Source organism: Megalobrama amblycephala, linkage group LG2, assembly GCF_018812025.1.
Source record: "Megalobrama amblycephala isolate DHTTF-2021 linkage group LG2, ASM1881202v1, whole genome shotgun sequence".
NCBI classification, from domain to species: domain Eukaryota; kingdom Metazoa; phylum Chordata; class Actinopteri; order Cypriniformes; family Xenocyprididae; genus Megalobrama; species Megalobrama amblycephala.
The window spans coordinates 36,843,550-36,858,348 of record NC_063045.1 but is presented as its reverse complement, the minus strand read 5'-3'; the positions used below and the strand labels follow the sequence as shown (position 1 = coordinate 36,858,348).

The window sequence follows — 14,799 nt, the reverse complement described above, 5'->3', positions numbered from 1 at the left end:
AAGTTTATTTGTATATAGTGCGTTTCACACACCAGTGATTTTTACTTTCGTTTTCTCTGGCAGCGCTAAATCAAACATAGCCTGAACGTCTTGCCCCTGCAGAGGATAAAACTCGCTCTTCAGACCTTTTACAACAAGTGTCAGTTGTTTGTAACATCAGGAGATAACGAAGATATTATTAAAGAGAAATGGTCTCTTTCCTGCTCGTGTCCCACATCCCTCTCAAAGCGCAAAGCGGCTATATCAAAGTAATAACGGGACTTTGGCTATAGCCTATATGACGCGTCTTTGTGTGGAAATAAAAAACAAATGCTTTTTGAAATAATATTTAACTTTCTTATTATTTAGGTTACCATTATTTACCGATATTTATTTCATAGTTTTAGAGGCTGTAGTGTGTGGTTTCTCTGACGGAATACCTAAAATAAACACGCACGTCTGTTACCCCTGTTGAAAAAACGAGCATATGCTGGTAAAGTAGGTTTTGAAGCTGGTATGCTGGTTTGAGCTGGTTTATGCTGGTCCAGGACCATCTTAGGACTAGTATGGACCAGCAGGACCAGTTTAGGACCAGCATACAGCTTCAAAACCTACCTTACCAGCATATGCTGGTTTTTTCAACAGTACACAATGGATGTTTGAGCATTTAATTAATTATTTATTTTTTTATAGTTCAAAATTGATTTCATTGAGGTAGCCTATATATACACACACAAACACACACACTCCAAATCATATTTAATGTTTTTAAAATAGGGTATATAAAATAGTAAAATAGTTCCAATAGATTTTACTGTGGTACCGAAATTGGTACCGAGAACCGTAAAATGTTCATGGTATCGGTACCGACTACTGGAATTTTGGTACCGTGACAACACTAGTGCAGACATCACACTTCTTTTTTTCTGCGTTGCAAATCATTCCCATCTCTTGTGATATCATCAGCGATTAGTCGATGTCCACTCGACTTAATCACATAACAGTTGACTTTGAAAAATTGGAGGTCGTTCAACCCCTAGTAGGTTGTGGCAAATCATTCTCTGTGTCCAAAATCAAATGCTTCCCTACTATATAGTATGTAAAAAAACGTACAGCAAAAGAGTAGTATGTCTGATGACCTACTACTATCGCAGAGATTCTCAAGTGCGCATTCAATGGACACTTTACTGTCCCTTGAGGCCATGGGAGAGGATTTATGAATGGAAGTGAAGCGTAGGTCACGATACAGTAACATGTACTTCTGAATTTCATTCATATTACCCATATTCATGCTATATATAGAGCTTACTTTTTTTTAACACTCGCAAAGTAATTTCAAATTTAAATGTAGTGCCTACTCATACAGTATGCGATTTCGGATGTAGCTTATAGTTGAAATTAGAGTAAATTGAATCATTCAGTCAAATGATTTGCTTCAAAATGGCTGATTCATTCAGGGACAAAGCAAGTAAGAGTGAGTCAACGAGTCATTCTGGACAGATTCGTTCAAAAACGTGGATTCATTCAGTAACAAAACTGAAACAGTGTTGCTCAGAGTACACAATGGTTCTACTGTTTGGAACTATTTTTGTTGGCAAAATAGAGCAAAAATTGACAATATTGTGTCTAAAATGTAAGTCACCTAATATAAACTTATTGTTTATTGAACTGTTGTATAAAATCCAAATTACATTTGCAAACATGCTCATATTCAGGAAAACAACACTCTTGCTTGTGTGGTATTGCTTATAAATATTAAAAACAAGAACTTATACAGAGACATTTTTTGCACCATATCTTGGATTTTGGGGGCATTTTTAATAATTATGGTGACATTTTTGCTTCAAGCCCCCATTATTTTCTCAGGCAGAGGCCCCTTCTGCTGCAAGACCTGTTTCAAGTGAAAAGGGCGAAACAGCAAAGGCTACTTCTACTGGTTACGAGCACTTAGCTTGAGACACAGTTTTGCCCTCTGTGTTTGGATTGGGATTGGTCAAGTGTAAAAATTTAGTACTAAATTTATTACAATTCTAAATATGGTGCAGGAGGAAAGGTTTGTGATTTGTATGTCTGAAAAATGAGAATTTCAAGAGAACCCATTTGCGTTGACTACTAGATTTACGACTGTTTTCCACTGTGCTTTGTGAAGATGGGACAAAAAATAAATAAATTTAGGACCTGTTGAGATGTTTGTGTGTGAGAATAATACAAGTGATTGAAAAAGTGGCAGTGGGGACCTATTGTATTGAAATTAAATAAACCAGTGCACAACTATCTCAGCAACCACATGAAAAATAATGTATAATTCTCTCCTTCTTGTGTGCAAAATTGTGCCAAGTTGACCAGAGGCTGCAATTTAAGGCTGCTTAAAGGGACAAATGTAGCCATTCAAAGTGTATTTTGATGATTGAGATTTAAAAGGGAATGGGGAATTTCTTTACTTGCAGATATGGAAATCTGTCATCATATCATTGGACTGTTGACAGTCCAGAGCCAAATGGACAGGGAAAAGTTGTGACAACATAAAATTGATGAAGATCTAGAAGAGAAAAGCCAGTTAGGCATTTAGTACCATTCAGTTAGTACGTTAACACAAGACTAGATCAAGAAGTGATGTGAGAGACCGGCTCAGTTCAGTCAGTACAAAACTGGAATCTGTGTCCTTCGTGGTCACACAGCAATCTGGGTCCGAACAACAGACCCGTTTGTTGTTTTCCTCGGGGGCTCGGAATTTGCTCAGCCGACATTGGCATGGTTTTCAGTGCTGGGTGCCAAGGCCAGTGTCGGATCAGCAGGAGAAACACCATTCTCCCTCATACCACACGCACACACTCACTCCACTGTCTGGGTGTCTGTCTGGCTTTACACCCCTTCCTTAGTCTCTCATGTTACTTGCTGTGGGAAAGATCAGTGCTGTCCATTTTTGCTCCTTCTCTCTCTCACTCTCTCTCACTCTCTCTCTCTCATTTTGATCATGCAAAGATGCTGGTGCCTAATGAACCCCATGATTCAGACCAGAGGCTCTTCACTGGTTTCGCTTCAGGACACAGTTTGATATTGGACATGAAGTGGCAATCCAGCACAGTACCAAAATCGTGCAAATGTAAACAAAAAATGTATATAAAATCAAACATTTCAATATATTCCTATATTTATTAAAGATAGTTTATTAATATTACCAAGAAAAACTCAACAAGCTTTTCTTTATACTTTGAGCAGGAAAAGAATCCCTTCACTCCACATTTTGGGAGATAATCAAAGACTTTAAGAGTTCTGTTTTGCTTGGCCACAGTGCAAAGGAAAACAACATGTAGCCAACAGTGTAAAATGATGACTGTAAGCCTTAGTTTTTTACATTGGCTGTGGACTGACCAAATGCAGAGGCAGTAATCCTCCTATGACTATCGACTGTTTGCCTAAGGCAGACAGCGTGCCATGTAATTAATATTCATGAGCAAAAATGTTAAGGTCACGATACAAATCTTTGCATAGATTTGCTCATGGTTTTGGAGAATCAGGGAATGACGCATAACCTGTCCATATTGTCTTCTACCACCAAAATAACAGACTTAGATAAAATGAAGGCGCTTTTCTAAACCAGTCTTACAATTCTTAGATTATGCATTTGATTTTTGTTTCAAACCACCATTCTAGTGTTGACCATTACAGGTGTGTGTGTACTTTTTAAATCCCTTCCTCATACTTACGAGAAAGACTCTTGTGTCTTTGATATGGTACCCCTGGAGCTCTATGGTCCTCAAATCTAAGGGCTTGGCAGTTGAAACTCTACCCAGCAGAGTCACAGTCACCGGTGTAATTTACTGCCCCCGTCTTCCCATCTGCTCTTTGGAAGCAGCTCCCCCCATGTGGTAAGGGAAGGGGTCAATGTCTTACCTTTAAAAGAATTGCCTGGTTTTCCCCTGCATGACCCACACCCCCTCCCCTTCTCTTGTGGCTGATCTCACTGGGTTGTGATTTAGAGTAATAATAAAATTACCACTGCTCTGGAAGTAGACAGGGCACCCGTAACATCTGGCTCTAATAAAGTTATGACTGATAGAGATGGATGCACACAGAACCAACATGAGTGGGAGATACACAGGTCCCCAAGCTCCATAACTGGACCTGTTTCAGATGACGGATTTCTTTGAACCCTTTCCACTAATGCATGCAGGTACCGTTTTACATTGCTTTCCTTACAGAGAGAGCTGGAAAGCAAATGTATTTGGTCTTTGGCTTATCGGCCCTCTTCATGTCCTCACTGACCCTCTCAAACCTTTTCGATATTCAGACCATGCTTGCTTAAGGGTACTTTCATTCCTGGACATTGCTTTCTCGCTAAATTAATTTAGCTACACAATAGAATTGAATCTCAACATGTTGACCAACATTGAGCAATAGGATGTACAGCATACCTTATGGCACTTTATGTAAGTGGTCCTGAGTAGTTTGTTGTGAATCCCTAAAATACATGGGAGAAAAGGGGCGAGGAAAATCTTAGAGAAGTCCTCATTGACATCAGGCGCCATCAATTGAATGTTTTTTGGGGGGAGGAATTTTTCCTCGTCCTGAAAGATGTGTTTGAGACATGAAGACAAAGGCTATCTTGTGTGCCCGAAGGAGGCTGAACTGTGGTAGATCTGTCTGGCTTGATGGACTCTGTATTCTGTCTGGTCTCGAAAGAAACATGCTGGCCAGACGTTATTGTGTGGCTCGGCTAGCAGCCTGACTCAGGGCATTCTGTTGAGAGAGGTCATTGGTGCTGCCACATGGAGTACTTCTGTCTGGTGGCAGTGCCCAGTGTCTGAACAACCAGCAGCCGTCTGCTTGCGGACCATATGGTCATGGATCCTGGATAGATGATGCAGTTGAAGTATCCAAATTCTTGCAGTCCAATTGTGCGTTTTTGATAGTGTGCTGTATCGAGATTACAGCACGCAAACCAAAGAATATGTTGTCATTGAAATCATGATATATAATTTATTGTGCATGGTGTACAAAGCATATTACAGGGGAACATCATGTACTAGAATATCTTTTATGGTTTCATGATGGCAATTAGTGTTGTTTCCGCTTCACTCTGAGCAGATGTGTCACTTACAGTCTGGCAGTTGATGCCCACCGTCTGTATAGAACAGACTGTACAAGCAAGACATTTCTGCAATAGGTCAGACCCAAGAATTGACGGAAGAGCTCCAGGGTTTGTGTGTGACACATTTTAAATTCTAGCAACAGTAGCACTACACACCACAGACCAGAACCCAGTTCCCTGTGGTCAACGCATACCGATCTTCCTCCATGATGGTGCTGGTTGTTGTTTGGTGCGATCTGGGAGTCTTATTGCAAGCCGTTCGCATTTCCAATGATTTGTGCACAAAAAGCTGATGTCTGACTGAAGGTTTATCATTTGTTTGCAATTGCATTCAGCATTTTTGGCATATCTTCTCATTAGTCTTTTTTATTCTTTGATTTCTCTTTAAACTCAGAGTGGAGTTTTCAATTCTGGTACTAGGGATCCAACACTTTGCACATTTTGCATGTCAACCTTATTTAACACATCTGATTCATATCATCAGCTTGTTAGGAGAGCTCCATGAACTGAAGTTCTTGTTCTTGCCAAACTGTTGTTGTTCAGAAAACTTAAGGTTAACCTGGTGACTAAACATTTTCATGCACCCATTTCCCTGATGTAGTAGTCTCCTTGATCCAGACCCTCGGGCTTTTAGGGCCAGTGCAGAACCAGTTTTTCTGATCTGCAGTGATTCAAGAATAGGCACCTGTCCAGGAACCAGCATCATGTAAAAAGGGGCACCAGATTGCTCATCATCATTGCTTTATTTTTACCTTTGCAGACCATAGGCTGCAACATCCACTCTAATTGAATTACTTCTCCCCTGAGCAACAGTTACAATAAGGTATTTTTAACCAATTTGATTTGCAGTCTTGCAAGTCTGAACAGCAAGCCTTGCCTAACATTTGCGTTTGAGTGTGTTACCCTAGATGGGTGTGAACAAGTGCAAAGGAAAAGGAAATAGCTGGGGTAGTCTCAAGGTTTGGATTTTTGTCTATGAATCACTGCTGATATGGCCTGGGGCTCCCAGTTGGAATTAAGTTTAGGTAAAGTGTTGTTGAAGATATCCAGTGGGGCAGGTTCAGCTCCTTTTAATATGTTCCCAATGTTCTGGAGCCAAACTTCACTTCAGTCATCACCGTAACTCAAACACATGCTTACATAAGAGCCAACCAACACTAGTCATGACAACGGGAAGTTATGCTTGTTTGGGGGGGGTCATGGCATCGGAGCAGATGGTCTTTTTCATCTTGGGTGTATGGAGAGATCCAGTGATCGCAATATATTTTGTTCTGTACCACATTTGACAGCGTAAACTATCTGTCTATTGCAGCTTTGTCTCTTTGCTCATGTTCTAGATTTACAAAGACGTTTCTGTCAAGAGAGATTGAGCAATACATAACGCACATGTATACACCTCTAATACATGCACATGTATACCCGTATTGCTTGGCCAGCACTTTTTGTTTTGAAACTTGAACACGATTTTGGCTGAAGCTCTTGTTCTGAGCTACTTTGTCAGGAATGTTTCTTCACTGAGGAATCCCCAGCGACAGGGCCTTCGTTGCCCTGCATGAAATACTGTTCCATTTATTAATATGAGGAAATCTCTTTAGAAAGGGAGTGCAGCCTACAGCATGTGAATAGAGGGGGCCCATGGAACTGCTGTGGTTTGCTGTGGAATGAGCCTGATTTAACACATGAATAACAGAAACTAGAGCTCTGCAAAACAACTGGACAGAGTTTCAGCTATTGGGGGAGGAGGTGTACTCTCCATCGTTTGCTTCAGCTCCATCTTTGGCCTGAAAAGCTTTTCATGTTTTTCTCTTCGAAACTGATGAATATCACAATGCTTACACATTCCTATCTTTAGAAACTCATTCTGATATGATCCTTGAAATGACTTTCCTAATGGTAATGTTTGCAGTATGCTGAAGAAATTAGCACTTTCATTGGGGAATTTCTCCCTTTTTGGGGAGCAGATCTGCAGGTGGGTCTGTATGTGTGTGATTAAGTGTTCAAAGTTCAGAGTCTGATGGATATCAGATGGATTTGTTGATCATAGTTTGAGCGGCTTTGTTGATATGGGTTTGCCAGCAGGTGACCTGTCAGTGCCTGAGGGGGTGCATCTGTGGGTGTATGTTCTTTCTTTGTGGGCGAGTTCCTCAAGTCAAGGTCAGTCCACACAAACGTACAGGGCAAGAGGACAACTGGTTGGCGGTTGGTAGTTGCACCAATGAGAGAACTTGCGGTCCTGCAATGCTGCAGTTAATTAGCTCAATCCCAGCTCCTTTTTATCGTTTTGCAAGTCCAGATGTGAACCGTCAAGCTTTACGCAAATTGAGTTACTGTAAATCTGCTCTATGACCAGGCAAACACCCTATGAAAGCGCATAGGCCAAGAGGCTTGTTCATGGCCCCTGACCTGGAACCTATGAGCTTCTGACTTTGTGCAGGGGCATCGGTAGTCAGGTCTCTGACAAAGTGATTTAGTCACGGCTTGTCTCCAGTAAGGGTTTATCCCACTAACACCGGAAAGACTTCATATCCAAACATGTCATAAAGAAAAAGATCTGCAGTAAACCAGGTGTAAAAGCCAATCGGGCTTGGAGAACGTGCAGATTTAGTTGGCGCCATGTGAGCCTTGCAAATGGCCTGAGGTTAGATTCATCTTAGGCTTGCTCAAGGTTTCTCAGTAGGGATGCACGCTAAAATTTGTGTAATCGTATTTGTGTGCTGAGACCGATATCTGATTCCTTAGAACAACATCTACCAATACCGCTTTTTATTTTTACTGACACATTTTTTAAAACAAGTATAATTCAATTGGCAACTTCAAAAAGAAATGATTTTATTGCTATGTGCTGTCTCTTTATAATTTATTCAGAATTTGACTCTTTTGTTTTTTGATCATCCTGCAAATCACAATTTAATTTTCACCTTAGCCACTCGGGATATTTTCTTCACCACATGAGTTTGTATTTTGTCAACAAATTTTGATTGACAGGACATAATTGGCTCTGATCATCAGCTGCTTTTAAACAAATGGCCGATTTTCAAAACTTTTCACTGCGTTTTTGGCCTACCATTACATGTAAACAATGCTTTAAAATCTCTGAAAACAGGTTTTTGAAAACACTTTTCAAAATGCTGTCCTTAATGTGCATGAACAGTTGAAACAGATTTTGGAATACATCATGAGCATCATTTGCGCATGGCAACAGTTGTTTATAAAAATGTGCTGGAATTTGACAGGAAGGAATTTTGACAGCAATACTGGAACACTGGTTTGTATTTATGTGGTCATTTGTTATAGATAACGTTTACAAGTCAGTCTACAATTGTTAAATTATTATACCACTATATGGAGGAGTATGCATATACCGCATCCGTTAATTATTACGCCAGAGATGGTTTTATTGTTGGGAGATACGCGGACCTTGATAACCAATCACATCACATACAGCCTTGACGTCATTAAATTTCATTTAGAGTTGTGCGACAGCCATACACTGTGAAATGAATGAGAAGTGTTGTAAACTGAATTCTACCTGTCGTGCAATTGTCTGTGACTTCTCTCATAAAACATAATTTTTTTCAGTGTGAACTCTAAAAATAGATGAATCCAAAACAAATGTTTAAGAGCAAACATGTTAAAGATTAGCCGATGGGATGTCAATTCAAATTCAATGATAAGCTATTTCCTCTCAAAAGCAGTTCATTAAGCATAGTGAAGCCTCTCCTCCATTGACTTCAATAAAAAAAAAAAAAAAGGCCTCTGGTCTCTTTCCCTGCGTACAGCAGCATTAGCATGCGTTATGCTTTTTTTCAGCTAAGGTTGCAGGCTTGCCTTCAAGTGGCTTTGATTGCGTATTCCTAAAACATTCTTCAGTGATTTTTTTTTGCATAAAATCTTTATAGCACAATATCGCCAACTACTGGCCTGGCATGGTTGTGTAACAGCATTTAAAATGTTTTTGTGTTGTTGCATGGATGCTGTTGGTGTGGACAGGATTAAAATTAAAAATAATTTTTCATAAATTTCCATATAGATGTGAACAAAGTACAGAGCACTGCGAAAAAAGTTGACCGTTCTGACCCATCTCTTCTGTATTGTCTTTTTAGCAATTGTTCAGGGTAGAGATAATACATATTCTGCTGCATCAGCTGCCATCAGACATACCAGCACTCTGTATCAGTCTGTATCATCTTTTTGAAGTACTTTTCATGAACGTCACTGGCAGTTCGCCCTAAACCTCCTGTTTTTTTGCAAATGTTACACTTGCTTTAAGTCTGGATATGTGTCACTGTGAAACAATAGACAAATATGGCTTTGCGTTCCAAGTTTGTTCTTGCTCTTCGAAGCAGCAGGATTGGGTAATTTTGTAGCAATGAAGTCCCAGACAGGGAAATCTTAATCAACATTCTTGGCATAATAGGAAAGCTTTGGCTCAAAGGATGTTTTGTTTGATTATTTAATTTATTTTTTTCCTTTCATTGCACTCTCAAAGGGAAGTAAAAAATTCCAACGGCTTTTTTGGCTCGTTCCCTTTGGCTGTCAGTTAAGCTCAGTGTTTGCCTAGATGTGACACTGATGCCATATATTTCAGTGCTGTGAGTGAGTTTAAATGTGAAATCAGAGGCCAGGCTTGAAGAAGTGCTCCCAGTGGGGTGGTCTCTCTCCACAGCATGGAGGTTTGGGACTGAGCCAATCAGGTGACGAGACAGGCTGGCTTCCAGAAACACCGCCAAAACAAGAGGGGAAAAAAAGTGTGATTCTTTTGTGTCAGGAATAATGTGAGTGTAGCATTTGAAATGAAGTCTCTCAGCTTTCACTTTCACACCTGTGCTAGTGGCTTACTCTGTATTTATTCTGGGCTTCTTTAAGTCCCCCAAGGTCAGAGGTCAACGATTTGGGTGGAAGCATAAATTAGGAGCTGGAGGGGAGAAATCACTTTGACAGGGACATTTTTGGATGTTTAGGTGCTGTTGTTGTTCAAGCGAAGGTTTCTGGCATCATGCTCTTCTTGCAGATCTTTAAAGGGTTCAACCTAAAATTTAAATTTTCTGTCATCATTTATTCAACCTCATGACATTTGAAACCTGTATGACTTTCTTTTTTTCTGTCGAACCAAAGTGAAAAGAAATTTTGCTAATTTGTCTCAGTGATATGTCCATAAATGGCGTCCAGTGTTGTTATCCCTTAGGTTATTACTGATGAATATATAGTAAAGCATACAGTGAGCCTAAAATTTAAGCCACATTTATGAATTTCTTTGGAAGATATAACAAAAATATACAATGTGGTATTTATTTAGAAAAGCAAAATTGCTTTTCAGTATTATGAGTACTTAGATTTTCACATGTTAAAGTGCACAACACCTCTGGTTACTCTGATAGAAATGCAGAATATGTTTGCAGATGCTATTTTGTAATTTTTAAGTATAGTTTTGTATACAAAAATACCTTTTGAGACCACTGTACATGACACCTGGCTGATCTTTCCTGAAGGGCTTCAAGCTTGGAAATAGCTCTTGTTTAATTTTTCTGTTTGTTGCTTTCTATTGTTGCCTTGGAAATTCTGAAAACACAGAGCTGCTTATAATCAGAAGAAACATGCTTAATCACATATATGCTGTGATCACACAAGTACTGTGAAGTCAAGTGCTCATCATGTTCGCTTATCATATAGGGTGATAAAAATATAATATTTCTCTCCTGTTACTTAAAGTTTTCCTCCACATTATCTACCATAGTGAACACTGATCACATTCCTGTCTCCACTCCCATTTTTGCCCCGTTGAAAAGGACTGGCGCTAGTACTACAAGTTTGTCCTCATATTCCCCTGGCTAATACATTGGAATTTCTTGGCCGATACTGCATTCTTTCTAACTTCAGTAGAATAAAGATCTTGTTGTTTTATTTTGGAACTCATTTATAGATGAATATTTACAGATACAATTCATCCTGCGTTCTTATTGGTCAGTAGGGGAAACTTGTTCCCAAATAATAAACCCAGCCAAAAGGTTGTTGAAAAATCTTGTTTTGATCTACAGACTAACAGTCTGATCTCAGGATTGATTTGTAGTACAGTGCTAGTACTGTATATCAGTTAGATAATTACCCAGGTAAAACTCATCCTAGCAATGTCGTTAACTAGTCATGCTAACTAAAATCCACCTAGCATTTGTTAGCCTGTACGATAATGCTTTGCAGACATGCAAATGAGGCATGAATGAAATGAGGTCAATTACAGCAGTGGTTCAAGATAAAAGATGTTATATTGGACATCACTGGACAAAAATGGTTTATTCAACAAACAAACAAAAATGTCCTTAAAATCAATTAACAATTACCATGAACTGCGTAGACATAACAATTATCCCAGTTAGACAAGGGGTAATTAGTCTTACTTTTCTGATTGAAATTAGACCAATCTACCTGTTTAGGTAACTTAACTAAAAAAAATAAAATAAAAAGTTATGGCCACTCTTAAATTAGATGACTTGGATAACTTGTAGAACTGGTCTAAGCAGTTTATGCAACTGGCCATCCACCCATTTTTATGCAAATTTTGGGTTATTGCATACAAAAATGCTGGATGGAAACAAAATTGTGCATATTCTAAAAATGTGTATAAAAAACATATGTGCTCAATTAAGGGCACACATTCTATAAGAAGTGATGCGCATAAACTAAGATGAAAACACGTTTACCGAATAAATCCCTTGATGCGCAAAAAAAAAAAAAAAAACTTTGCCTCAACGGATACATTCCGACACAGATGCAGTTGGATAACTGGACTAACCAGTTATCCAATTTCATCGCACAGCATCTCAAATGCTGATTCGATCATTCTGAAATGCCTGATCCTCCTAGAACTGTCTCACACGACTGTTCCCAAACACCAGGTATTCGAATGCAAGATAACATGACAGTGTTTAATGCATTTTGTCTGTGTGCTCTGAGATACAAGTCATTTATTGTGGAGGAAAATAGAGCAATATAGTGGCTTCCCCGATTGCAGCAACTGATATTTTGCACCAATTACCCAGGAAGTGGAAACACTGCTTTATTCGCATTCAATTTTGGATTAGTTAACTTTCAAATGAAAATTACCCCAAGCTTTACTCACCCTCAAGCCATCCTAGGTGTATATGACTTTCTTCTTTCTGATGAACACAATCGGAGAAATGTTAATAAATATACTGACGCATCCGAGCTTTATAATGGCAGTGAACAGGACCAGTGATTATGAGCTGAAGAAAGTGTCTCCATCCACATCCATCAGAACACTTTTTTTTTCTTTTTTAATTAAACTGAATTAAAACACTTTTACTCCCAGTTTATCCACCGTTTTTGCAATGCGGAAGTAAGCCATGTGAGATTTCCAATTCATTACTTGCTATAGGGAAATAACTTAAAGAATAACACAGTACAATAAATAGTGAAGCTATTTGCACTACATACCACAATTAATTAAAATAGTATGATAGCAAATACCAGTTTCCAATATCAAGAAGCAAAACAGACTGTACAGCTAAAATAACTGGAAGCAAATGACACCGGAAGCCTCACACATTCAAGTTACATATGGCCGTGCTGCTCTTACATTAAAAATAAGGTGGATAGTGTAAGAAGTTTGCACTAATTGAGCCTCAGTTCTTTCTCTATCTCTTTATTTCACACACAGATAAAGAAATACTTTGAACTGGAGCCTCTGGCACGAGGCAAGAGCTGGATTCTGGAGGGAAGCACTGTGGACAACATGGATGTGGTAAAGGAAAGCTTTGGTCAGCTCATTCATCTGCTGGAGGAAAAGGATCAGGATACAGGCAGGATATGACCCAGGGACGACATCCCAGCATCCCTCAGACACTACCGATCGCCAACTCACCACAGGCCAGCACATCCCAGGTCGCCATGGCTGTTGTGTAAACTACGTTGTTACTTTAACTCTGTTACTGTGGTGAAACTTATTGAGCCATGGAAAAATGGACTTTGGTAAATCCTCACGTAAGGATTCATATCTGCAGAAAAAGAAGGTACTTCAGCCCTGAAGTTTGATACCTTCTCTCAAACCACACGTATTAACCCAGAACACACGATTACCATTGTCAGTAAAATGGTTATATCAGTTCTTTTTAATACTAGTTGCACATTGCTACTAAATAGATGATTTATGCTTGGTCACGTAGGGCAACTGGACGTCATGTAGTCCCTGGTTTCTTTTCTTGAGTGATTGCGTGAATGCGTGTTTGCGAGAGAGTGAGAGATGCTAGTTTGTACTTAAAAGCCTTAATGTGAGTGTTAACGTTTCAATGTGTTCTCACAAATGACAGTCTTTCGATGTAATTCAAATATGCCGTCTTAAATATTTGTGGCTGTGAAGTGAAAAGTGGAATTATGAGTGACTCCTGAGTCGTAAAAAAATAATAAAATCTTCTCTTGTCATGTAATGTCTCTAAACAGCATGGAGCCGCATTCGATTGGATCTTTAGAGTGACCTATAAACGCACATTTTTGATTTAAGATTACTGAGGACACAAAGATGTTTTTATAACTTGGTCTTGTATTATTTCAAAGCTGAACATATCCAGGATTTTGCTCATCTATCTCTTTATCTTGGATGGTAATGGTTGACCAAGCCCTACTGAAAAATATAACAACCGGTTTGACTTTGTCTTTTCACCATAGACACTAAAACTACAATCAGCCCCTCTAGGTGAACCATGACAGAGCCTTCAATTTTGTATGCATGATGTATTGACCATGTGCTTGTTTGGATATCACATTATTTGTTTTTGAATTTTTTTGTATTTCTGTTGGCCCTGAATGTAAAACACTCTCTTTGCATAAGCACACCTCCTCTATTCTCAAAGTCCTTCCATTTAGATGAGTTTCCAGACACATGAACAAAGGAGGAATCTAATGCAAGAGCAACCAAACTATTCATGTGCCACATCAGCCGCACTTCCGAAAGCAACTATACTTTGAAAAACACCTTGAAATGCATATTCATCACCAAACTCGGGCATCATCTTGTGTTTTATTTATATCTACTACAATTTTATACCCTCAGAACCAATTCAGCTGCCTTTTTGTAATTCAAATATTTGTACATTTGTTACAGATTAGTCTCTGGAGAGGACATGTGCCTGTCTTTGTACTGGAAGGAAAACAAAGTCTAGGTGGGCTTTTAGCAGTTTACCAAGGTGGCATCAAGTCATTCACATGTTTGACTGTGTTTATGTGTATTTATGCATAATTTCCACTGAGTAACATGGAAAATAAAGGCAGAAGAAGGACAAATGTGTTGTCTTAGTCATTTACTTGTAGGATGGAACCGTGTCTCACTTTTTTTGTCTCATGAATAATGGACGAGAACATTATCTAGACTTATTGACCTTGACACACTGTAATTGGGTTCTTCAGGGGTTCTCACTATATAATATAATTTCCTGTCTTATGGTGTGTGTGTGTGTTTGGCAAACAAAAGTTTGCAAAATATTTATAATATTTGAACAAAAACGCTTCACTGCCTTTTTCCAAAGAAATAATAATAGAGATTGATTATTAAGATTGATATAGAAACTAATAAGGTTTTGTTTTCAAGAATTTCATTCTTTTAATGGGGCTTTTTGCTTCATGATGTCAAGAGCCATCCTGATATTTTTGCCCCTCAAAATTATTCATTTTAATTCAGAAATTAAAAACATGCTCAACATAAGAGGTGAATTAAAGTCACT

At 38.9% G+C, this 14,799-nt stretch overlaps 1 protein-coding gene across 3 annotated transcripts in view; it reads left to right on the top strand.

Annotated features, from left to right (window-relative positions):
* The window catches only part of arl15b (ADP-ribosylation factor-like 15b), a 58,925-nt gene extending 44,563 nt beyond the window's left edge, over window positions 1-14,362 (top strand). For 2 of the 3 annotated variants that reach the window (XM_048173784.1, XM_048173768.1), the window contains one exon: window positions 12,744-14,362. In XM_048173784.1, coding sequence (XP_048029741.1) covers window positions 12,744-12,896 — 153 coding nt within the window. In that variant the 3' untranslated portion in view covers window positions 12,897-14,362. The remainder of the gene's footprint in view (window positions 1-12,743) is intronic. The other variant, XR_007182394.1, reaches the window with a different exon arrangement.
* The last annotated feature ends 437 nt before the right edge of the window (window positions 14,363-14,799 follow it).